Below are 27,451 nucleotides of genomic sequence, written 5' to 3'. Positions count from 1 at the left end.
AGGTTTGGAAAAATGCTGGAGGGGAATCTATGGTTTATGACAATAATCTATGCTAAAAGAGATCTGGAGTCAAACTACATAATGCAACCAACCAAAGAAAATCATCACAGCCAGGGCACTTCAAGCAGCATCCGGACTTTAACAACATCACAAATACTGTATGTACATTCCATGGAAATGTATTTCCATTCACATCTGAAAACATAGTTGTGCTTTACAGCCAACTAAGTACTTTTTAATCAGAGTTGTATTGTAAGGTTCATGGCAATTTCCAGTTGACACGCTCCCACAAACAAAAACGATATAATGACCAGAAAATTAATATAAATAATTTTTTATAGGCCAGGACGTCTGGAATCACTTCCCTGAGTTCTACATAATGCCAAGAAATATTGTATGATCCCTCTAGAGGAAAGATGGGGCCTCCAGTATGGTAGAATATCAGAAAAACAGTTGATATGTTTTATCATTAATGCAGTAACATCCCAAGCTCACATTTGATGTTTAAGCAGAAGATTAAACTCTAAAATTATGTTATTATAATTATTGTATATAATAATTTCCATATGTAATAGCTTTCTTGTAGTAAAATGATGCAACATGTTAATATGGAGCATTGAGAATAAAGATATTTTAACCCTAACTCATGGAATGGAGTGCCAGGGGAACATAATCTTATTGGGGGGCGGGGGGGGGGGAGTGGAATTAAGAACAACCTTGAAGAAGCAGAGACAGGTAAAGAAGCTGGAGATACAAGGATCCCATGGTGACCAATGATAGGATGATCGAAACTGGGGATAATCAGGAGGCCAGAAATGGAGAACCACAGATATTTGGAAGACTTCCAGAAACTGAAGATGGTAAGGGAGATAGACTGGGGAAAGCTGTAGCAACAGAGCGATTAGAAAACACAGATTTGAAAATTGAGATGTCATTGAACCAGGGATTGATGCAAGAAGTCAGGAAGTGTAGGGTAATGGATGACTGGAACAGTGATGGTTACGATATGAAACCAGACATTTGGATGATCAATTAGGGGACGAGGATGTTGTTGGCAAATGTAATAGAATCGTCAAAGCTGCAGTAAAAGGACATGAATAAGAACTTCAGTAGCAAATGTATTGAAGTCGGGTGGAGTTGGTCAATGTTCCAGAGGTGAAAATAACCCGTGTTGGTTGACATGTGGTCTGAGAACATCAACTATCACCAAGTTACCTGTAGCGCGGTTCAGTTGCAGACCATTGTGGGAAAGGACAGAATCTGCGCAGATACAAAAAATAACGTTCAGCTGCCGAAGATTTCAGCTGGTCTAAGAGTGAGCAATGTATCTAACTACTTAATAAGGGTGAGGAGTTGAGAAGGGTGCTGGTGAAGCAGAGCTGGGTGCTGTTGTTGTATCTAGGAAATCTTCTGCTGTATTTTCAGTGGCGTAAAGAAGAAAGAGCTGGCCAAGGGAAAGTGTCTGAGGGGACCAGCATCAACAATGCAACAGAGAAGCCAGTGATCTTCCACTTGGTTGTTGCAGTGGAGACGAGGGTCACACCAGGGGAGAAACCAAACGAAGGAGTGTGATAGAACATAAAACATTATTGCACAGAACTGGCCCTTAGGCCCATGATATGGTGCTAAACATTAATAACCTATCTAAGCTAATCCCTCCTGCTTATGCAATGTCCATATTCTTCCATTCTTTACACATTCATGTAAGATCCACTTAAATGCCTCTTGTATTTGCCGCCACTACCACCCTGGCAACACGTTCCAGGCACTTTCCACTCTATGCAAAACAAAAACTTACACCCGCATGTTTCCTTTGAACTTGCACCCATCACCACAAATGCATGCCCTCTACTGTATATTAAACATTTTATTCTGGGAGAAGGAAACCCGTCTTCTATAATCTTATAAGCTTCTTTCGGGTTTTCTCTCTCAGTTTCTGCTGCTCCAGGGAAAATACCCCAGGATCGTCCAACCTCTCCTTGTCCAACATTCCATCTAGATCAGGCAGCATCCAGAGCAATCTCTTCTGCACCCTCTCCAAATCCTTCCCATAACAAGGTGACCAGAGTTAAATACTCTTCTTCAGATATGACTTAACTGGAATTTTATCAACTTCCTGCCTCTTGAACTCATTGCCTTGACTAATAAAGACAAAGAAGTCACACACTTTTTTCTCACTACCCTATCAATTTGTGCAGCTGCTTTCAGGGAGCTAGACTTGGACCCCAAGATCTCTGCATATCAACATTGTTAAGGGCATTTCCTTTAGTGTACTGTCCCTTTATATTTGATCTCCCAAAGTGCAGCACCTCACATTTGGCTGGATTAAATTCCATCTGCCATTCCTTTGACATATCTTAAACTAAGCTAAATCCTGCTTTATCCTTTGGCAATCTATAACACCAGCCATCTCGGTATTGTCTATAAATTTACTAATCCAACCCTTGCATTTTTATATATAAAAATGCAATTCAGAATCCTAATGGCTAATTCACTGTGGACCCATTTTCTTGAAAAGCTTACTATGCCTTACTAAAATTCATGTAGACAGCAGCAATCACTCTGCCTTCATCAATCACCTCCTTGAAAAAACTCAAACTCAATCAACTAATGGTTTTAATAGTGTCCAGGTCTTAATAGCAACCAGATTTATAATGAACAGATGGATTGCTGCAGAAATATCATACTAAGTGGAAAGCTAAAAGCCAGCAGTGGGAAATCTGAAAGGGCTATTGTTGGTGACAGAGGGAGGTTATTTTCCCCAGGGCAGCTGCTGAAGGTGATGTAGGGAGAAAGAGATACTAGATAGTAATTGGAGGAGACTTTATGATAGATTGGCCTGTGAGATGGCAAAGTTAAAAGGGCTAATGGAATATGACGAGTTTGTGTGGCTGGAGGTTGAGGCACGATAGGAGGTCTTTGAACAGAGGCAAGAGGGGCATGAGGAGTTGAGATAAATATTAGAATACAAGAAAGAGGAGCAGGAAAAAGCCATTTTGTTCCTCAAGCTTCCTTTCCTCTTCAAAGAGAACGTGGGATATAATCACACAGAAAAAGAAGTAGCTAGGTGCAGTGCCCCAGGAAGTGAGACAGTGAAGACAACTTAATGAGATTGCTACAAGTTATATCAGAAGATATGATTAAGCCATTTAATAGTTCCTTGAATTTCTAATGTTATCTCTCCAAGTTCTATTTAAATGTATTTATGAACAATATTCATACAGGGCAGTATTAACTGATAATTTTATTTCAAGGATTTAACCTACAATGTTATCTGGCCCATTTTTGTCCTTGTTATACTTTGTTTAGGATTTCTGTTGTTTGAAGCTACAACATTGTTCTGAATGAATTGTATCAATTTCCTTTGAAAGAATTTAGTCTTGTAATTAATTCTATGGCATGATTATCTCCATAGGACTCAAGTGAATTGTAATCCGGTAGACATGGTCAAATTCATTTCTCTATAAATATCCTTATAAGTATTAAATAGAGAACACATCTAAAAGATGAGAGCTGAATTTGAAACCTTAAATAATAATCTGTAAGCCAGACAATTCAATCTCATTGAATAAAGTTTCCATCAAATCATAACAGCGCAGCGACAAAACAAAGACTAATTGGTTCATTGCCTCTATGACAGTGGTAGGACTCCAGCCAACTCCAGCCAGACCAACCCCATTTTCCTGAGTAGTCTTAGTGTACTTTGTAACTTAGAATTTCACATCTAATTTGCTTTAATATTATTTATCTTCTTAATGTTTGTTACTGTGCCCAACTCTGGCTTCATAAAAGTAAAGAGGAGAGTAGGACTCTGGAGAAAATACAAATGAATGCAATATTGGTATTGGACTGAAACTACTACTGTGGGGGAAAAGTTCAACATATGGGAGTCTTTCCTTTAGAAAGTAAAGGAGAGTTATCAGTGAAAGAACTTCTTTTGTGATGGTGTTAGGTTTGCAGACCATGAAGTTCTAGACTCAAACGAAGATCTTAAGCTTTATTTGATAAAGATAGTTTGGATACCTTCACTAATGAAAAGTTATACTGCATTCACCTACTCTTCAAAGGGTAGATTAGTTCCCTGTTTATTCACCATGGCGAGTTCATCTGCCAATACCCACTATTGGAGTGGTGGGTCTCCCCTCCTTACCAAGAAGGAGATAACTTCAGCTAACAAAGTAGTTTAAACTCATTTATATTTAGTGATAGAATTTTAAATCCAGACAAAATTCTTAAAACATTTAAGACTCAGATGTTTTCTATCTTAAAATATTTCCAAATTAGAAATGATTTCTAAAACCACAGATGATTTCCAATACACAACTGCAATTCTTATAAACTAAAAAGGCATACTAATGCGTTGCGGGTGAACAAATCATCTGCCACTGAACTTGAAGGCAGAGGAATGGATTTTAGTCACCTCATCTTTCTGTTATTCTTCTTGCTATTACTGGATCATTCCTAACAAGCCTAACTGCTCTCTAACATTTATACTGTTTTTCTGCCACTTAGGTAACTTCACACATGATTTTTTTCAGATACCTTTTCATAGAAGCAGTCTAAAAGCTTCTGGGATAGAATTCCTAGATACCCACAATTAATACTGTGAAGTTGACTCTTTGAGTATACAAATCTACCAACTTGTCAGGATGCTGGAGCAGGGATCCAATCACAGACCCAGTACTGTGCACACAGCGATACTAATTGAATAACAAATCCCAAGGTACAAACAAAGCTGGCATCAAAGTTCAGGCAGAGATCAAAACGTCCAGAGAAATCCAAAAACCAGAATCAGGAAACAGGGGGAGTCGGTATTCAGACAGGCAGAGTACAATCCCAAGGTGCAAACAAAGTCAGTGTCAAAGTACAGGCAGAGATCAAAACATCCAGTGAAGTCCAAAAACCAGAATCGGGAAACAAGCAGAGTTGATACTCAGATGGATAAAGTACTGATACGAATGCTGGAAAGGCTCGGGAAAATTCACTGGCACAATCTAGCAACAAACAGGTGAAAACACAGGACTAAAATACACTGAGTAATAAACAGAGAGGCAGATGATAGGTGGAGCACAATGAGACAGAAGTGGCAGCAAAACAGGTAATAATGAGAAACAGGTGAGAGTCAGAGTACTCAGTAATACAGGGGCCGGAGTGAGCAGGAGTGGGGACAGGATCACATGGGGCATGAAAACAAACGAGAGCACATTGGCAATACAAAACCACAGACTGACGGCTCGGGGGAAAACACACAAAAAGGCAAAGTTCATCTGGACTAAATAATTTAGCCAGCATTGTCTGGTTTGAAACAGGTCAATTAGCAAAACCCCATTATCTTACACTGCAGCTGGCCCTGTGCAGTCTGTTCTCTATAGACAGTGCTGTTTGTTTGCAAAATTGTCATTTTAACTTCAGATTGATTATTGCTTACCATTTACATTAAGAACTGAAGACTGGCTCCTATTTACGATCAGAAGCTAAATAAAAATGTTGGTAAATAAAAGTTTGACTTATTCAAGAACAACTCTTTGATCTCTACAAATGTTAACTGCTATGTTAGGAAGCTGAGCTTGACTTTGGATAGTGAAAATGGCTTGCATAATGTGGAGAGACTTGGATGGTCTGCAGAAATTGGCAAAGGGAATTATCACATGCTCATATATTTAGCACAAATGGAAATAACAGAGCTACATCTAAGTGCATGTACTGATGAGATTTCATCCAAATATCCATTCCCACATTCCTTGACATACTTTCCCACCTGCGGCAGGGCAAGATGGTGCATTTACACAAGAAGTAGTGGAAAGAATATTGGCTGTTCATGACATTATACATGCAGAGGTTGTGTTGCCCTTAATGCATTTATTTGACTTTGTTGGGTCTATGTTTTAAATGATTTGTTTGTAACTATTTTCTAGTTAAAGGTTGATAATTAAGTTACAGTATAACAAAAGTAAATTCATTGTCTATGGTATATCGCGGCATGCGATGACGTCACCTCCGGTTTTGCTGCGTCTTATGTGTAATTGGTTCGGGAAGGTGTGAAGGTGGGTGCCATGCGTGCAGCATGATCGTGAAGAGCTCCGTTTCTACCCACAAAGAAACATTATAGAAGCAACGCCGTAAGTTCATAAGAATGTATTTGAAGTAACAATATTAATGCAGTTTCTGTTAAGGAAGCAGCGGTTGGGATGGTGCGCGTGCCGGCTTTTCAATTTCAAACGCAGGGTGGGCTCGAGCCTGGTGGCGGTTTGACATGACCCCCCTTGCCCGCTACTCGAGGCGGCTGGAGACACTCGCTAAAAGAAGAGAGTGCGTGTGGTCTCCAGAATGAAACAGAGGCGGTATATGTTTGTATTTTTTTTCAACAGTTTTCACCATACGATGTTAATGTGGAAGAGTGAACAGTAAATGGTTAACCTTACTACGACTCTGTCTTCATTGGCTCCGGTTTAACTTGGTGTTTATTCAGAGTTTCAACACACTGCACGAGAACACTACAGAGGTTATAGTAGCATCATTGGTGCTGCATCTGGTGACAGGTCTAAAAAGACTTATACAAACAGAAAATTGTAAAAATCTGGTATTCACAAGAAATTACATATGTCAAACATAGTTCTCAGATCATAAAACTCTGGTGCCTCTGCCAAATGATTTTAAGTGTCCTTTTGCCACATACTAAAAATGAATTTTGGCCTTTTCCCAACTATTGATTTTATTCTAACCGGTCGCTAGCTTCTTTTTCCTCCCCTCACTCCCTCCTTTCTTAAATAGCAATGTTACATTGCTCTCTCCCAGTTTGCCAGTACTATCTTACACCCCCCCCCCCCAGCCCGGTCATATTTCTGGGTGCTGACTTCCAAATTCTCCCAATCCTCACACTTACAACTTTTTTTTATTACTTCTTTTAATCCAATACTGACTTTAGTCAGCCCAAGACAGTATTTTTATTTCTTAAACAAATATAAATTTCATGGGAATTATAAACTATTTTATTAAATGCTTGGAATCATTTACCTACCAGCAAATCCTTTCACCTAAGTTACCTCGTGGCTTTTCTAGTTGAGTCACTCCCTCATAGCACCAGCATAACAGATTCAATCCTGACCCCGGAAGCTGTTCGTGTGGAGTTTGCACGTTCTGCCTATGATAGCGTGGGTTTCCTCCCACATGCCAAGGACAGGCAAGTTGGTACTTGGCCATTGAAAAATGCCCCTCATGTTTGTAGAATCTGAGGCTTGGTGGGATATGGAATTAGAGTAATTTTAGTGCCAATGGGTTGTTGACAGTCAGTGTGGACTCAATGGTCCAAGGGCATGCTTCTGTGGTGTACGATTCCGTGACGATACTAAGTAACTTGTCTTATTTTACTTACGTAATTGGCTTAATTTAAGTTTAAGTCTCCAGTTTTGTCTGAATTTTGATCCTCTTGAATGGAGTATGAAATTCTATCACATTGTGACTCATTTTTGGTTGATGATTTGAATGAGATTATTAACTAATCCTGTCTCGTTCCACAAGCTAAAAACCCAAAATAATATGGACCAAAATATATTGCTCCATATTATTGTCCAGACTGCATTTATTCCTCAGAATAAAATAGAACTGAAAATACTAGAAATACTCAGCAAGGCAGGCAGTATCTGTGGAGGGAGAAACAGTCTTAATCTTCTTGCTATCAGAATTATTTTGTTATATTCTGATGTGTGATTCAACTGAAATGCATTTTACCAAAATGGAAATGCACATTATTTGGTTTCTATTGAGATTTATATTCCATGAAAACACAATCCATTATGAAATACAGCTCAAGCTCCCATGACCCACAAACTGATTTACACTTAACTAGCTTGGTTTCCCTAGGCGGAAATATGATTGCCACATGGAGATGGGAGCAGCTGACTCCAGCAAATTTCCCAGTTTGAGACTGGAGCTGGAGTGCATTTCCCAGGCCCTCATGCAAATCTTTTGCAATGTTAGTTAATACCCACCTCTGCATATCCCTAATATACTTCCCTGTAATCTTTATGGTTCCTCTTCCCTCCTAATCACTCACTGAGTCTCCACTCCTCACTAACCTGAGATCATCTTCAGTTTCTGGTCCCTAGCTTTCTGTCCCACCTCCCTGCTGTCTAGCTCATTATCTGCCTGCCAGTTGGAAATGGAGAAATAAAACAAGAATTTCACTGTATTCTTTCCCCTACTCTGGAACCTCCAACCCCGCCCCCCCCATACCATTCCCATCTACCCAGTCTTGGTACTGAGATATTACACATTATTGTCTCTTCTGATTACTGCTGAGAGCTGTATGTCAGCAACAGAGAACATGGGGTTGTGCTGGTTAACAGTAATGGAACACATATTTGCTTCAAGAGATGACGTGATGTAAAATTGTTGGGTGGGGTTTGGCAACAAGAAGGAATGCCAATATGACTTTTGGAATGGAGCATAGTCATTTCACTTAGAAGACAAAGCACTTCACAAATTAGGGCATGAGTACACATAAGTCTCCACAGTAACCACCAGTGAGTTTTGCTGCTAAACCCTGATGTTCTTGATGGAAGGCTTGCATAGAATAATGGTTGTCTTGTTATTTTACACTCATTTACTCAGATGTCTCTCAGATTAGGATATCTTTCTTCTGAGCACATACTTTCTGAATTATGTTGACTTTAGCATGTGCCTACTTGACATTTCTCAGGGCTGAAGATATTCCTCATAACCCTGATGCAAAAGAGACAAAACAATCCACAAAAAAAGAGCATTTGATAATAACTGTACAGAGATAGTTGTTAGATAAATATCAATTCACTCGGGCCAGGACATTGATGAGCTCTCCTTTTTCCCAGACTGAAAACATTAATTGTATAACTGAATTTTAACTGAACAAAAGATCATATTTCCAGTGGTAGACCCTGTCAAGTGTAGCTGAAGGAGTGTTCCAGCCTTTCTGCACCTTCTTGATCCACACACAATTGCTGTTAAATTACTGGTATACTCCATCCTTCTAATTTGGAACATATTGTTTTCAGACTCTAACTCATGGACTTGTAGACTTCCTGAATGTATGTTGTTTTTTTTAATTTTCAGTTCTGTCTGCTGTCTGTATATCTATCTCATGAGTTTCATCAAAATAAGACAAGTGGATCTTTTGCAAGCAGGGTAGTAAAACTGATAATCTTGCATAGATTAAAGATGAGAATCAAGGGAGTAGTAAATGAAGCATCTTGTTTTGAGTGCAATAAATCTGAGAATAAACTAAAACTGAGGTCTTCCTCAAAGTTAGATGAGAAAAAATTTATCACACGTTCTCATACAATGAGGAAGTTCATACCTTCTGTGAACTTTATTGAAAATACTTAGTTTTCATTTGCTCTGAGTATTACGATGGGCATAGGTGGAGATTCAATGCCTAAACACAATTATTAGCCTTGAGAGATTGGGGTCAAGGATTGTGGCAGTATGTTTGTAGAATTGGACCAGGGTTTGGTTGGAATAATCTGGAAGGAGATTAAGCACTTTAACAAATGTGGTTAGAGAATGTACCAATGTGTTTGCTGTGTATTCTTCTTCCCCTGTTTATGACTACGATCCATACATAAAAGCGATAAGCTTGCCCTGTTCATGCCACATCTTAAAGGAAAGAGTGCTGATGTATTGAACTAACTTTTGAACAAATGTTTTTTTCAGTTTTAATAACCAGCATATTTCATGGTGTTGCAGAACTTCTTTGAAGCACATTTAGAGCATGCAGGTAAACCAAAATTCTTCAGACACATTTGTTTGTTAGAGGAGGGTGAGAGTCTTTCTTTGAACTATGTCTTGTTTGTTAGCTCTCTTTCCTGAAATGAAAAATTTTGAAAATGTGCTGAAAAGAATGTGGACAAACTGATGTTTCTATCATAACCTTTGTTAAACAGAAATAAAGAGAGCTATCTCCAATGCTTGGTTTTGGTCATTGGTTGTTATAAGGTTAAAATTCTGCTTTAAATCATCTTTCTTACATACTGCCACGAGTTATTTCTGTAAACGTCAAAGGCAACATGCATGTTGTGTAATTGCTGAACGTGGGTCACCACAGTGTCATGAAGGTATATCCCAGGATGGTGGGCTATCAGGACCACTACAGTTTTGGAAGAGTAAATCTGTTCCTCCCAACTCTGTGAGAGCAGACCTGGTATTTGGGCACTTTCCAACAGGCATTAGGCCACAGTCTACACTTGCAAGAAGCCCAAGGGCTTCGCTTAGACAACTGCCCAGTATCAGTATGCATAGTGGGTTTGACTATTTACCATCTGCTCCATGAGACAGTATAACATAAAGTGTGATTTTCAGAGCTTTATCACAAGGTGCAGTTAAATGTCAGGGATATAACTAGAAAACACTCAATGATTCAGTGGTATTGGATCTAGAGGTATTTTTAGTGATCCAAAGGTTCTTTGGAAGTCCAGAGTGAGGCATAAATCTTGCTCCTCATGGCCACTTTATTAAGTGTACAAGAATGAAGAAATGAACAAAGAGCTGAGAGAACAAAGAAAAGAGAAAGAAAAAGAGGTTGTGGTCGTCTCACGTTCAGACTAGAGATGAGCAAAGTTCCAGTGACAATAATTCACCTATAAAATATCCAGATTCAAGTGGTGTGACAACTGCTACAGAAAATCTAAGAAGCTTCTAGAAAAATACAGAAGCAACAGCACTATGATTACTGAAAAAAATCACTGAGCAATTAATTACATGCATATAGGTCACTATATAAACATGCAAGCAAGCACAGGAAAGTTAAACTACAAGAAAATAACAGTTCTACACCCTAATCCAACAGTGGGGTATAAATACTGTAGATCAATGAGGGGTCCTTTTCCTGAGCCTCACACACTGCACTTGTGTTCTCTAATGATCAACAATGGGGTTTGCCTGTATTGTTTGGATCAATTTAATCATATACAATAGACATTAGGTTTCATTACATCTGACATAAGATGTCACATGAATAAAATCATAAGTCACTCACTTCCAAACAAGAGCAGCCCAGATAAAGCCGGGTGGTTCTTAATGTAGTCTTCAATTTGAATTTGAATTGGCTTCAGATTAGCAGTAAGGTCCTTTGTTTGCCATACATCTTGTCTTGTGGTCCAGGCACCACTGCCATTCCACTACTCTAATAAGGCTGGTAGGGACCTGAACTCCATGATTAAATGTATTGTTTTGTGTTTATCACTCTTCATTGATTAATTTTCAAAAACCACCAATGACACTTACTGAGCATGCAGTATGACTGTCTCTATCAATGTTGCCTCAACTTCACATATGATTACAGTTGAGAATATCTGTACAACTTTACAATTGGGACTCCTTGCTAAATATTTAACACAGTAAATGCAAAATGAATGATTGTACAATCTAAAAATATTGAAGCTGGAGAATAAGAACTGAGACTTTGAAGGTCCAATGTAAAGATGAGAATTCCAAAGGTTAGTAACTCTCAGGAAGAAGAAATTAGACACCATTTCAGTCATAAGTGGCTTGTACCTTACTTTAAGACTGTGATTCTTATTTCTGGGCTTCTTTGCCAGGGGAAACATTGTCACTGCAGCAGGTCTGCCAAAACGCCTACAAGTTTTAAACTTTTCAGTGAGGTCACCTCTTGTTGTTCTGGCTTTGATGAAGTAGAGATATAACCTACTCGATCTCTTCTCATATGACAGATCCAGCAGTCTACGAACCAGTCTATTGATTCTTTGTTGTACAACCTCTATTGCAATGTCTGTCTTTTTCTTAGGAAAGAAGACCAAAATTGCATGCAATTTGGTCTTATTAGAGTTCCATATATTTGTAATAAGACATCTTTATTCTTGTACTTAAAACATCTGACAATAAAGGCCAATTTGCCATTCGGCTTCGTACCTGCCTCCTGTATCGCACATTTGTCTTTATTTCCTTTGACATCCTGTTCTGTGGTTTCAGGAAGGGTTGAGTTTATTCATTGGTCTCACAAGGCAACATGTCCTTGCAACCCTGTAGAAATGAATGACCCATTCTCACTGTTTCTGAGTTGTGAGGCCAAAGGTGAAGTGGCAAATTCCCCTTCTTGCTGTTGACAAAGTATGTTCTTACATAGATGTCATGCAAATCTGTGTAAGAACACAGATCTCTCTACATTCATGACAGTGTGGCTAAGCACAACTCAAACACCAACTATAAATTTCTCAATGATACCACTGTTATTGGTAGAATCTTAGATGGCAAGGAAGAGGTTTATGGGAGTGATATAGATCAGCTGGTTGAGTGGTGTTGCCGCCAACAACATCGCACTTAACCTCAGCAAGACCAAGGAACTGATTGTGGACTTCGGCAAGGGGAAAGCAGAAGGACACACAGCAATCTTCATTGAGGGGTGAGCAACTTCAAGTTCCTGAAATTTCAGGGGATCTATCCTGGGTCCAACACATTGATGCAATGATGAAGAAGGCATGTCAGCAGCTTTAATTCATTAGGAGTTTGAGGAGATTTGGTATGTTATCAAAACCTTGTACAAATATAGATGTATAGTGAAGAGCATTCTGACTGATTACATCACAGCCTGGTATGGAACATCCATTGCAGAGGATCACAAAAAGCCTCAAGCAGTTCAATCATGGGCACAGCCCTTCCCACCACTGAGAACGTCGTCAAGAGACGAAACCTCAAGAAGGCAGCATCCATCATTAAGAATCATCTAGGACTTGCCCTCTTTGTGCTTCTACCATTGGGGATCAGGTACAGGAGCCAGATAACCCACACTCAATGATTCAGAAACAACTTCTTTCCTTCCACCATGAGATTTCTGAACGGTACATGAATACTATCTCATTATTCCTTTTCACACATTATTTCATTTTTATAATTGATAAATTTTTACATCCTTACACGGTTCTGCTACCACAGAACAACAAATTTCATGTCGTATGTCAGTGATAATTAATCCAGTTCTGATTCTTCTTGCTTAAGGGGATTAGGTTTTGAAAGCAAATTTCTTGGCCACAGGATTGCTCCTTACAGCCAGTAATGGTCAGTTTAAAGGCAAAACAGTAGTCAGTTTAAAGGCAAAACACCCAAAGTACTGAAGGACCCTTCAGCAGTCCCGATGAAGGGTCTTGGCCTGAAATTTTGAATGTTTGCTCATTTCCATTGCCTGACCTACTGAGTTCCTCTAGCATTTTGTGTGTTTTGCCTTGGATTTTCAGCATCTGCAGATTTTCTCATACTAGTGAATCTTGTAGTCAGATTATCTGATTTATTGATATTGATCTGAGGGGCAAATATTGGCTGGACATGTGGAAAGAAGGTGCTGACATTATTCAGATTCAATGATTAGCATTTGATAATTGCTAGCTGCAACATGTTCAACCATAAGAACATAAGAAATAGGAGCAAGAGTAGGCCATCTGGCTGATCTAACCATGGACTGATCTCCACCTACCTTCCATTTCACCTTAACCTTTAATTCCCCTACTATTCAAAAATCTATCCACCCTTGTCTTAAATATATTTACTGAGGTAGCCTCCATTGCTTTATTGGGCAGAGAATTCCACAGATTCACCAGTCTCTGGGAAAAGCAGGTTTCTCCTCATCTCTGTCTCAAATCTACCCCCCAAAACTTGAGGCTATGTCTCCTGGTTCTAGTCCCACCTACCAGTGGAAACAACTTTCCTGCCTCTATCTTATCTGTCCCTTTCATAATTTTATATGTTTCTATAAGATCTCTTCTCAGTCTTCTGAATTCCAGTGAGTACAGTCCCAGCCAACTCAATCTCTCTTTGTAGTCTAACCTCTTCATCTCTGGAAACCTGGTGAAGCTCCTCTCCAAAGCCAGTATATCCTTCCTCAAGTAAGGAGACCAGAACTGCACACAGTCCTCCAGGTGCGGCCTCACCAGTACCCTGTACAATTGCAGCACAACCTCCCTGCTCTTAAATTCAATCCCTCTAGCAATGAAGGCCACATTCCATTTGCTTTCTTGATAGCTTGCTGCATCTGCAAACCAACCTTTTGTGATTCATGCACAAACACTCCCAAGTCCCTCTGCACAGCAGCTTGCTGCAATTTTTTCGAAGTGGATGACCTGGCATTTGCCAATATTGTACTCCATCTGCCAGATGCTTGCCCGCTCACTTAACCTAACTATATCTCTCTGCAGACTCCCCATATCTTCTGCACAATTTGCTTTTCCACTCAATTTAGTATCATCAGCAAACTTAGATACACTATACTAGGTCCCCTCTTCCAGATGGTTAATGTATATCATGAACAGTTGCGGGCCCAGCACCAACCCCTGTAGCACAACGCTCACCACTGATTGCCAACCAGACTAACACCTATGTATCCAACTCTCTGCTTTCTGTTAGTTAACCAACCCTCTATCCATGCTAATACATAACCCCCAACTCTATGTGTCCTTATCCTATGGATAAGTCTTTTATGCAGCACCTTATTGAATGCCTTCTGGCAATCCAAGTAAACAAAATCCATCTGTTCCCCTCTATCCACTGCGCTCGTTATATCCTCAAAGAACTCCAATAAGTTCACTCCATGCAGTGGGATGATTCTGTTCACTTATCAACTTTACCTACTGCAAGGCCTATTTATCCAAGATAGCATGCTCTTTCATGTTAGTCTCGACACTTCCACTATGGTACTCAAATCGAGATGTATTTGGCTTCCTGCCTTTTGCTGCAGTAAGCTTGTTTTCCCAGATTGTAGAAATATCTTTCCTAGCATGACAAAGGAGTTATTCATGCATGAATACACTAAATTTCTAAACAAGTGGAAATTACTCACCATGAGCTACTGGCCTTGGCCTGAGATCCATCAAATTACATCACTTTATAATGGTTGTAATTGTGGGTTTGTGTCACACTTGAAAGAAATCTGGGAAATGTCTATATCTGATTTAAAAAGTATAGTTCCACATTTGAAATCTCTTTATTTGAGATATTAGCATGCTTTTATTTCAGAGAAGGTCAGAGATATCTGAACCAGAAAGCAACCCAAACTTTTAACATTAATAGTTGCTTGCCGTTAAATTTCCTTGAGTTTTGGAAGTTTTCAAATTGTGTGGTGTTATGCTTTGTAACTCTAAAATGTGAAACTAATTGAAACCAAAAACAAAGAGCTAGGAATGCATGTCGTAGTTTCATTTTTTACTTTAGAGAGACACGCACGTATGACGTGGTGGCGTAATAACGTATGCCATTCATGTACTTTTACATAAAACACATTATGAATTATTTAACTGAACAAGAATGCTTAATCAAAAAATATATTTACAATGTTACTCAAATATCACTGAAACATTAGATACACGTGCAGAAACTCACTTTTTTACCCCACTTTGGGAGAAAAGTGAAGGCCATAAAAAGGGTGCAGAAGAGATTTAGAACATAGAACATAGTAACTTTGGACCATGATGTTGTGCTGAACTTTAGCCTATTCTAAGATCAATCTAAACCTTCTATCCCCCATAGCCCTACATTTTTCTTTCATTCATGTGTCTTTGTAAGAATCTCTTAAATGTCCCGAATGTATTTGCCTCTGCCACCAGCACCCCTGTCAGTGTGTTCCATGAACTTACCACTCTCTGTGTTTAAAAAAAAGTCACCTCTGATGTCTCCCCTCTCATCACTTAAAAAGTATGTTGTCTCATATTAACCATTGCCGCCCTGGGAAAATAGTGTTGGTTGTCCACTCTATCTGTGCTTCTTATCATCTTCTACATCTCTATCAAGTCACCTTTCATCTTTTTCCCTTCACGAGAGAAAGGCTCTAACTTGCTCAACCTGTCCTCATAAGAAGTGCTCTCCAATCCAAGCAGTATCCTGGCAAATTTCTTCTGCAGCCTCTCGAAAGCTTCCACATCCTTCCTGTAATGAAGTGACCAGAACTGAAAACAATACTCCAAGTGTGGTCTAACTGGAGTTTATAGAATTGCAACATTATTTCGTGGATCTTGTATTCAATCTCCTGACTAACGAAGGCTTCTTAATCACCCTATTAACCTGTGGGGCAATTTTAAAGGATCTATGAGCGTGGACCCCTTGGTCACTCTGTTCCTCCACACCGCTAGGAATCCTGCCATTAACTTTGTACTCTAATAAAGATGAAGATTAGTTTAATATGTCACATGTACATTGAAACATACAGTAAAATACATTATTTATGTCAAATCAAATCAGCGAGGGTTGTACTGAGCAACCCACAAGTGTCACTGTGCTTCCAGTGCTATCATAAAATACCCACAACTCACAAACTGTAACCTTAACAGTACATTGTTGGCAAATGTGAGAGAAATCTGGAGCACACCCACACTGTCCTGGGGAGAAAATGCAAACTCCTTACAGGCAGTGGCAGAAATCCAACCCCAGCGTTACAGCTGGTACTGTAAAAGGTTGCTGTCTCAAGCTCTACTTTGCTGGTCTGACTTTGGGTGGATGTGTGGGAGAACTTGGATTTCATAGACAGTGCTTTGTAGGGTTCTGAGCTTGCTTAGAGAATCATTTTGACACTGGAATAAATAGAACTTTAAAAAAATGTATTTATCGTCGATGCTTTGTGGCATTTTTATTGTTTTAAAGCTATTTAGACCCAAGTCAATGCAAAATGCAAGGTCGCTAGTTCGAGCCTCAGCTGTGGCAGCGTGTTTGTGCCCTTGAGAAAGGGCACTTAATCACACATTGCTCTAGTGTCTGTGCAAGGAGTGGGGCCCCACATAGACTTCCAATCTGCGCCTTGTAAGGTATGAAAATGTCCGACGCAGGCCTCTCATGGTCTGAGTTGACATTCCCTCCCCACAATGCAAAATAATGTTAACATCTCTAGTTTACTCGCGTGTGGGGTGGAGGAACTTATGGCTTGATTTTCATCTGTGGTACCATCACACATAAATGCTGGAGGAACTCGGCAGGCCAGGCAGCATTTATGGAGAAGAGTAAACAGTCAACTTTCGGGCCGAGGCACTTCATCAGGGCTGCAGCCATCATCTGTGCTGCTCTGGATGTTGCTGCAGGAAGTCACATGCAGGATCACGTGATCTCACAGCATACGGTAGGTTGGGGTTAGGTCTGGTTAGATCTCCTGTGGGAAATCTTAAGTCTCTATCCCTCATGCTGCTTGCCGCGCATGAATTTACATGATTCGCTTCTGGTCCCTCAGATGGATGTAGCTAACGAGATTATATCCTCAACTTCACGTTATGTTCTACCCAAGGTAACCTTTCACCCCTTTGTTTACCACGTGCCATACCTCTGTCTTAAAAACATTCATTCAAAGATTCAGCTTCCACCGCCTTTGGGGGAAGTGGGAAGACTCACAGTTTGAGAACAAAAAATAATGCTTCATCCCTGTCTTAAATGGGCTTTGTTGTTAAACAATGACCACTCCTCCCCCCACCCCTTCTTAGTTGTGGATTTTCTTTCAGGGCCCCGGCGAGTATTTTTGGTACTAGAAAACTTTGGGTAAATCCGAAGATTTCTTAGTTGTGATCATAAATCAAGAGGATTTCTACTGGTAGTGAGATCGTGCTGGGAAATAGGACCAGAAGGTATGCAGCTTCAGGCTAAATGCAGCAAGACCTGGACTATATTCCCTCTAAGGTGTGCGCATCTGCATGCACGCACATCTGTTGCTTCTAGCGCACAAGAGAACTTAAACTGCGCACAAAAGGTTGTCACCCTCTACCTCGTTGGCATGTTAACTGTATTTCACAATCGTACACAGTCACATTTCCTTTTCTGATTTCTGATGTGGAGTTTGTGATGATTTATATGCAGATTTTAGAACTGGCTTAATGATACTATTTTTATTGAAGAAATTAGTCAGTGCTCACATGTTGTTGTCACTGGGCAAAAAATTGCACAGCACAAGGCTTTTGTGCACACTGGTCATTACAAATTAGAGGGAACATTGGGCCTGAAGATCATCAAGCCCCTGGTTGATTGGTGCCAAATAACATTCATGCCACACAAATGCCAGGCAATGACAATTCAGAGGAAATTCAGCTATTACTCCCTGACACTCAAAGGCATTACCATCATTGAATTCACCATGCTCAATATCCTGGGGTTACCAGTAACCAGCAACAGAACTGGAGTAGCCATATACACAGTGTTTCTATCAGAGCAGGTCAGAGGCTAGGAGTCCTGTGGCAAGCAACTCACCTCTTAACTCCCTGTTAGGAATCTCTGTTATTCATTATGTTTGTAAATAATTGTGATATGAATGTACATGGTGCGATTAGCATGTTTGTTGATTATACTTAAATTAGCAGGTCTTGTTGATAATGAAGCAGGTTTCAGTGAATTGCAAAAAGACGATCAGTTAAGGAGATAGGTTGAGGAACAACAAATGGATTTCAATTGAGATTAGTGTGAGCTGATGCATTTTGATCATTCAAACCTGGGTAGGACTTGTACGGTGAATGGCAGGTCACTGATGAGACTTTGGCGTGCAGGTGCACAGTTGGCTGAAAGTGGCTCCGCAAGAAGACAGGATGGTGAAGAAGACATTTAGGGTGCTGGTCTTCATTAGTCTGGGTTTAGGAGTAGGCAGGTTATGTCACAGTAACACAAGTCATTAAAGAGGCCACAATTTGGGTATTGTGTACAGTTCTGGTCTACTTTTTAAGGGTGCAGAAGAGATATATATTCCCTCCCCCTCCCCTCTTCTTCTATTCCCCACTCTGGTCTCTTACCTTTCCTCACCTGCCTATCATGTCCCCCTGGGTCTGCCCCTCCTTCCTTTTCTCAGATAGTCCACTCTCCTCTCCTTTCCTTTCAGATTTCTTCTTCTCCAGCCCTTTGTCTTTCCGACCCACCTGGCTTCACCTACCACCTTCTAGCGTGTCATCCTTCCCGTCCCCCCACCTTTTTATTCTGGCGTCCTCCCCCTTCCTTTTCAGCCCTGAAAAAGGGTCTTGACCCGAAAGGTCCACTGTTTATTTATTTCCATAGATGCTGCCTGACCTGCTGAGTTCCTCCGGCGTTTCGTATGTGTTGCGTTGGATTTCCAGCGTCTGCAGAATTTCTCGTGTTTTAGACATCCCATCAAAGATATATGAGGGTGCTTCCTGGACTAGAGGCTCTGAGTTATAAGGAGAGATCGGCCATGTTGAAGCTAGGGGAATGAGAGGTGACCATATAGAAGTTGATAAAATCCTGATGAGTATGGATAAGTTGGACAATCTTAGTCCTTTCCCCAGGGATAGGATGTCCAAAACTAGAAGACACATATACAAGATAAGAGGGAAGAGATTTAAAAGAGAACCAAGCAGCAACTACTTTACATAGAGAATAGGAAGTACCTAGAATGAGCTGCCAGAAGGACTGCTGAGGCTGAGTTGGGTCCAATTGCAACTTTTAAGAGGGTTTTGGATAGGTACATGGAAGGGAGAGACATGGAGAGTTATGAGTCGAACACAGGCAATAGAGATTTGCATGGAGTATGCTGTGGCTGGCATTTGAGCTGAAGTACTTGTTACGCACTCTGCAGTTAAGTGGATTGTTCTTGCAGCAAAGATTCAGTAGCCTCCTTCCTTGTTGAAACCTCTATGTGATTCCTGTTTGTAAACGTGCATCAAGACTCAGCACTCGTGCTTGCCGATGCAAAGGACTAAGATTGTCCAACTTATCCATACTCATCAGGATTTTATCAACTTCTATATGGTCACCTCTCATTCCCCTAGCTTCAACATGGCCGATCTCTCCTTATAACTCAGAGCCTCTAGTCCAGGAAGCACCCTCATATAGCAAGTAGTGAAAATCCCAATGGGGGAATACCGTTTCAGTTACCCTCCCAGTGGAACTGCCGACTGTATGGAGAAAGGGCTGGGATGTTCCAGGTTTGGAATCTCTTCCACATTCCAAGCTGTATCTCGTGGTGTTCTCTGGAACTGCCCTCTCCAGCCCAGGGATTCCGGGAACATTGCATGTGTTTGTATTTTTCTGCTCGTGTTCCCACCCACTCTGCCCCTTCATGTCCATTTCTGAGTTGAATCTGTATTTGTGGGTGGCAATGTGTACTGATTATCAGCAACTGGGCAGCCTTGGACAACACCTCTGGTCTGAGTTTCCTGTGCAGTCACCAAGTCAAATTCTTATGTTTCAGGGCTGCCTTGCTTTCTGCAACATTGAAGCAGACTTGATAATCATGAATGTTGCCAACATTGTAATAGTTGGTTTTACATATGACACAATATCTGGGGAGGCTCAGCATATTCGAAGCATAATGGGCGACAGCCCGCATTAAGCAGTATTCATTGCAGGCCATTGAGCTGACGGAATCAAATCAAATCAAATTTATTGGACGTGACAGCTCCTTCCTATTAATTATAATTGCCTGCCATTTCTCTACTTCCTTTTTTTCAGGAATGTCTTTGCCTGTCATATAGATGTGTGACTTTCAAACAATTTTAATTATCCATCTACACATTCCCTTCACCAAAACCCTGGGAGACAATACTTGTCACCACTTCCTACTCTGAAAATGCCCCATTATTTAAAAAAAAAATGCCTCTGCCAACTTGCTCTGAACCTGCTTCTTGTTTGTGCTCTTGTTTCAATTGCTTGGGCTGAACCTTGGCAGTGCCTCTTGAATTCCAGTGGTGTATAACAGTACATGACCAGGAGATAATTGATGGCTCTTATCCAGCACAGGGTTTCGAGTAGTCTGGTGTAACTCTTGTTATCCACAATGTTACCTGAGCCTTAACATTGCTGCTTTCCTCAACTTTTTTGTGGAGACATGACATCTCCCTGTAAAATATTCTGAGATTTATTCACATCAAAGTTGCTGGTGAACGCAGCAGGCCAGGCAGCATCTCTAGGAAGAGGTGCAGTCGACGTTTCAGGCCGAGACCCTTCGTCAGGCCTGCTGCGTTCACCAGCAACTTTGATGTGTGTTGCTTGAATTTCCAGCATCTGCAGAATTCCTGTTGTCTGAGATTTATTCCTTCAGTTCTAATTAACTCTCTTCTTATTTTAAAAAAAGGAATTAGTTTGTCCTTTTTTTTTCTGGGTATACTATGTCAAAGTTAGCTAGGTGGATTGAATGCTGCATCTGAAATTTGATTCCAGTAAAAACAACATATATCACTTGTTTGGCCCATTTAACAATGAACAAATTTGTATCCTTTTTGAAATATTCAGTGGCAGAAGTCTGTTTATTCATTTCACTGATTCAGTTCTTTTCTCTGATGCTCTTGCAGGTCATTCAAACCAGACTTTGTTCTCATTCGTCAGCATGCGTACAATATGGCCCAAGGCGAGGACTTTCGTAACCTCATCATTGGCTTGCAGTATGGTAGAGTGCCTGCGCTTAATTCTCTCCAGTCCATCTACAACTTCTGTAACAAGCCCTGGATGGTGAGTTTGAGTGCTTGTGTCTTGCGTTGTGGTATTTCGGTCTTTAGTGGAAGCCATGTGAAAGCATTCTAGATCATCTTCTGGTAGGTCAACCTCATTGACTTTGAGCTCTTGGTTCAAGTTGCTTTGTTCTGGTAAGTTAAGCACGGATGACGTATTTCTACTGTACACCACAGGCTGCCTTATATCTTGCATTGAAGCTGTGAAAGTGAAAAGCAGCTTATGGGCAGCCAATGGTCAGCAGCATCCTACTCCTATACTTCTCAGAGAGATTCCAGAAAGTAGCTCTAGACTCTACAAAGCAGAAGATAGCATTTTTGGTGTGTTATGTTTCTGGACCAATCACCTAGAGGAGTGGACTTTTGATCCAAATCCACATTGAATCCCACCATGGCAGCTGGGGAACTTAAATTCAATTAAATATATCCATAGTAAATACAATTCCTGGAACAAAATTATCCAAAATTTCCAATCTAGTTCAGTAATAGGAGGGAGGAGAAGATGGCTGTGCGATGCAGCGCGCCCGGCCGTTCCGAATGATATCATATCTGTGAAGTAGGATGCCGTGCACAATCCTGATTTGATGGAGACAGAGGCGAAGAGGCACGGTGGAACATCTGGAGAAACTTCTAGAATGCCCGCTTTGCTGCCGCTGCTACTGTGTGATCGAGAATCTTCGGAGGGGAAGGCCCCAAATTCTCGGCTTTGCCTATTGCCTGTTGCCGGGGCTGGGGTCGAAGCACTCGGCAGAGATGGTGCTCAGTGCTCGGTGCTCGGTGTCGGAGAACTGGTCAGAGGCTCGGAGTTTTCGGACGGACTCAGAGTTGGACTGTGGTCGGATGCTTCCAGGATGCTGCATCGGCAAGTTTGCGGCGCTGGAGGTTCACCGTCTGCGTGAGATGATGAGACTTCCGAGTGACTTTGAGACTCTTACCGTGCCCATGGTCTGTTCTTATCAAATTATGGTATTGCTTTGCACTGTTGTAACTATATGTTATAATTATGTGGTTTTTGTCAGTTTTTAAGTTGGTTTGTCATGTGTTTCTGTGATATCGTTCTGGAAAAACATTGTATCATTTCTTAATGCATGCATTACTAAATGACAATAAAAGAGGGCTGTGTGTCCTCATAATCTAATCTAATCTAATATTTGGAGAAAATAAAGCCTGTTGTTTCGGTCAGATATACACCCAAAGTACTTTCATTAACTCTTAACTGCTCTCTGAAATGGCTTAACAATTTGCTCACTTTTAGAACATCTTGCCATTGTCCATGATACCCACTTCCCATGTTAAAAAGGAGGTATGTAACACTTGTGCAGGACTTAGTACAGGCAGTTCCCTTACACCCGTTGAATTAGTGTGGGTTAGTGTAAATGAGTGCTTGAATGGTCAGTGTGAAAGGGCTTATTTCATGTTGTATGATTCTATGGCAGTAGAAACCAAAATACTTCAAATATTTCACGGACCAAGCAGCCACTGTGAGAGAAAAATAAGTTCCATGCCTTTGGTCAAAGATCTTTCATCAGGCTTACCTAATATATGACCTAATATATTGACAAACAAGAGCCGGGTTATTAAATGTGAGTGAAATGAGTTTCTTTTATCTCTGGATAATGCCCACCTTGGTTCAAAGAATTGTTGCTGAGCATCTTAACTTGTAAAATATTTCTGAGAAAGTAGAAGGTTTAGGCTACTTGAGATGTGGTAGCACACTGGTTGTGATACTGAGTCTGTGCCTTGGAACTTGAATTGGGAAACATGAACTCAAGTTCTGTCATAATATGTACTGTAAATTCAAATAATAAATAAAAAGCTGGTTTGATTATCATCCCACTGATGAAGTACTATAAATATTTTATCTTCCACATAATTAGCAAAAGGTATTGAATAGATCCAAAGATAGGCAAAAGATTTTGAAACAAATGTTAGGAGACTGTGAGGAATTACAAGTGTGTATGCAGGTTGGCACATGGAAAGGAATGGTAAGTAATTATCTTATGATGCATTGATGTGGGGAAGCTTGGTATGTTCTATTTTTTTATGGCAAGCTTAAATGAAAGTGATTGACTAGAGTGACCCTGATTAAAACTACATTTCTCTATATCCATTCTTGTCTGAAATGTCCTAGCTGACAAGTTCACTTTAAGTTGTTTCTTCAACTGTTTGCTTGGTCTGCACCTTGAAAATATTTGAAGGAGGGAGTGTATATGAAAGATAGACTTTGGGTATAAGCAGACTATCTTTTTGCAAGACATACACAATAGCTTGATTCAACGTTTATATATATACGTTACTCAGTAACTTAATGGAAGATGCCTGTGAACCTAAAAATATATGAGAGGATAGACCTTAATCTTTAAAATACATATTTTGAACATGCATTTTTGAAGATATAATTAGCTATAGTTCATTGGTATTCTTGCATGGAGTTGTGGAAATTGTGGTAAGGCAAGGATAGTCTGGGGCAGTTGTAGTCAAGCAAGACCTTTGAAGTGAAACTGCCGGAGATGCCCCTGTTTACTGCAGATGAGTTAGGCTGTGGTGACTGTGGCGGTGTGTACTCAAGCCAGACGAGTGAGGCTTCTGCAGTGAGACTTTTCCAGAAAAGCCTTCCTAAAACATAGCATCCCTTTACACAATAGGAGGTGCCAGAGACAGTTGAGATAAGAATAATGGAATGATGTGAAGTATACCCAACAACCAAGGCTCTATTGTCTTTACTAACTTCAAAATATCATCAGCTGTACGCTTGAAGTTTTGATTGACTTTAACACCTCTATTGTGAATGGCGATTGATCTTGTAAGTAAGGAATTCAAACGTATACAATTTACAATGGTCAATATCCATAACTGTTAAGCCAGTTTTGTCTGAACAGTAAACTGTTCAGACATCTTACTGTTCAGACATCAAAACAGTGTGGGTGACAAGCTCATGCTATTCTCCTTGTGCACACGTAAAATAAAAGAATGCTTGTGTCACACGAGTGCATGTGTTCTGGGCACAGTTATTTCAGTTATTTTATTTTATAATTGGCGACAGAAGTTACTCCAACAGTTACTTGGAGGTTCCACAGAGAGGGCTAACCCTTGGCTTCATTATCCGGGAGAAAAGAATTCAGCACCGATAGCCATCTTGACTGGTCATATTTGAGTAAGGGACTGAATCTGCTGCTGGAATGCAAATTTCATCCTATGTGGAGGAGTCAAGGTATGTCACTTTTGTCACCGGCATAGGAAAGCCACAGCATTAAAAAAAAGATGAAATTGGAGTCCCACATAAGGCACAGAAAAATTTGGCAAGTGTGTTGTTTAAAAAAAAGAATTCCAAAATATATGTGTCTGTGTGCATGCTCTGCTTGTGTGTGTGTGTGTGTGTGTGTGTGTGTGTGTGTGAATTGTAGCATGAAGGTCCCCTGTCCCAGTACTCTAAAGGAGTCTGGTAGTGTCCTTGCTTGTACCAGAAAGCATTAAGTACACTGAGAGGTATATTCGAGTGTGTGGAGTGCACTAAGTGAATGTCTGAAGATGTGTTGTTAGAGAAAGGGAAATAGGAGAAGACTGTAGGGTGGCCTGTGACTGTCCAATGTAGATGTGAATTGTAAAAGCTGTTAGATGAATCCTGCAAAAAAGCAGAGAAAGTGAGCAAAAATTAAAGAAGGAAAAGACACAAAAAGGACAGTGAAAAACTACCTCAGTGCTTGAAAAGAAACAATTAGCACCAGAGTCTGAGGATGAACTAGATGTTGTACCTCTGCCTTCCCCACCCAAGCACGGTTTCAATAAAACTCATCCCAGGTGAGGCCTCTTGAGTACTTGGTAAGGCTGACGTCAGCCAGTGCCCTGCCACAGGTGGCAGTTCCCAATGGCACTACAGGAGATGGGATATGGAGGGGTGCAGAGGGAATGGGTGAAATGTTGATTGACATATACCTTGAACTGATCTAGTAGGAGCTCTAAGAAAATGTTTCCCTTGTCCTGTAGATTGACATAAAAATGCATTGGATAGGAGACAATGATGTTAATGAATATGTAGAACATGCGCGTAAATGTTTTCAAAAGTATCTGGATTAACTCTACAAGTGAGGACGCCTGTTTTAATAAATGCTGTTGTAAATAAGTTGTAACCTAAGTTAAAGGAGAAGCATTTACTGTTACTTGTGTGAGATGGTAACATATATATACTTTGATAATAAAATTTACTTCGAACTTTGATGAAAGAGTTAAGGAACATAGTGAGTATTTTACAATACCGCCAAAAGCAATTACAACATCAAAGGATTAAAGCTGTTAAGGGGAACATGGACAATACTTGTGTGAAACTTCTCAGGCTGCTCCACCGTAGCCTCTGGGCAATATTGTATATTTTTAAGGTATTACAATAGTTATCCTATACAATTTGGATGTGATTTTAACTCATAGCTGTGTTTTATATTTAACAAGATTTGCAGTGACCAAATTTTGGCTAGTTGGATTAACTTCTGCTTAAAATTTAACTGTAAACTTTGGTTTTTAACATTGCTTGTTTTATACACATTTGGCTTAAGTGACCCACTTGTGACTGGTTATTTTTGTTTTGAGCAATATAGTTGTTAGAAAATGCTATTCTAAATGTGAAATAAATTCCAAGTGATTCTTTGATCCAACAAACATGGAAGTTTGACAGTGGACATGGTAGGGGTAAACATGGGGATGTCCCCAAGGGGTCCTTGTTTATGTTTGCAAACTGCCTGGCCACTGGGCTTGAAGGTACTCTTGTGCCAAGGCAACTCTGATAACAGTTCCCACCTGCATCACCAGCAACACCATAGACTATGCAGTTTACTTTAAATAATCCATTCCCGAACTGTTACTTAAGAACTTGTACAATCTGAAATCTGCCTGTTGTAAAATGTCACCTAATGTAAGCCCACATGTAATTTTTCTTTGACAGCTTTTTCTCCCAATCTGATACTGAATAAAAAATATAGAATATTTTAGTGGATATGCGATGTGTGCACGCTACATAATACCTGAGATGGCACAGCTATCTTCCCTGCTGTTCTGCTCGAGCAGTTGAATCTTTTTGCCTTAACATAAGCTTGCAGCCTTGCAGTCAGTGCACTGAATCTCGTTCCGCCTTAGGAGTGGCACATGACGTTGGACAGTTATGGAAACGTCGTGTGTTTCTCACCTCTTCCGGACTCCAATAAAACGCAGTGAACTAACTATGAACCTTTTCCTGCTTTTAAATTGGTTACTGCAATTGCTTATAAATTATGTGGCTCGTACCAACGGGAAGGGTGAAATAACTGGAGGGAACAAACAAGCTGACTCCTTTGCTAAAGTAGCAACAGCAGATCTTTATGACCACATGGCACTCCAGTGCAATCAGGCTGCTGATACTTGACAAATTCCTTTGGTGAACTACAGGTTTCCCCTGCCATCCGAAGGTAGAGTGTTCCTATGAAACAGTTTGTAAGCCAGACTGTCGTAAAGTGTAGAAGCAAATACCATTTATTTATATGGGAAAAATTTGTGAGCATTCGCAGACCCAAAAAATAACCTACCAAATCATGCCAAATAACACATAAACCCTAAAATAACAGTAACATATAGTAAAAGCAGGAAAGATACGATAAATACACAGCCAATATAAAGTAGAAATTCTCTTCTGCAATCATTGCTGCACTGTCCACGGTAGCGAAAATCTCACGCAAGTGCTCTCGGCAGAAACTCTCAGCGCAAGGGCTCTCGACAGAAACACTCTCTCCAGTAACCTTTAAGCAATGAAGCTGCAAAATCATACCAAATAACACAGAAAAATACACAGCCTATATAAAGTAGAAATAATGTATGTACAGTGTAGTATCACTTACTGGAATCGGGAAGACAGCGAGCACACTGATGATGGTGTGTTAGGCTGAGTCGTCAGAAGTTGGGGTGGTGGGACACTGGGGTGTCATCTCATCGTTGTCTGTTTCCGTCAGGGCAGGCAGGTCATCTTCTTCTATATCTACCTGCTTTGATGTCGAAGATCGAGGTTCATCGTCTGCTGTGGCTGATGTGGAAGGCTTGAAAAA

General features: G+C 40.3%; 1 protein-coding gene across 4 annotated transcripts in view; it reads left to right on the top strand.

The window, feature by feature from the left end:
- The window catches only part of LOC134351601 (synapsin-3-like), a 337,761-nt gene that overhangs the window by 177,548 nt on the left and 132,762 nt on the right, over positions 1-27,451 (top strand). For all 4 annotated transcript variants that reach the window (XM_063057970.1, XM_063057968.1, XM_063057969.1 and 1 more), the window contains exon 5: positions 21,234-21,390. In XM_063057970.1, coding sequence (XP_062914040.1) covers positions 21,234-21,390 — 157 coding nt within the window. The remainder of the gene's footprint in view (positions 1-21,233; positions 21,391-27,451) is intronic.

This window comes from Mobula hypostoma, chromosome 9 (genome assembly GCF_963921235.1).
Source record: "Mobula hypostoma chromosome 9, sMobHyp1.1, whole genome shotgun sequence".
Classification (NCBI taxonomy): Eukaryota; Metazoa; Chordata; class Chondrichthyes; order Myliobatiformes; family Myliobatidae; genus Mobula; species Mobula hypostoma.
The sequence above is the reverse complement of the archived record's forward strand: the minus strand, read 5'-3'. Positions and strand labels throughout refer to the sequence as shown.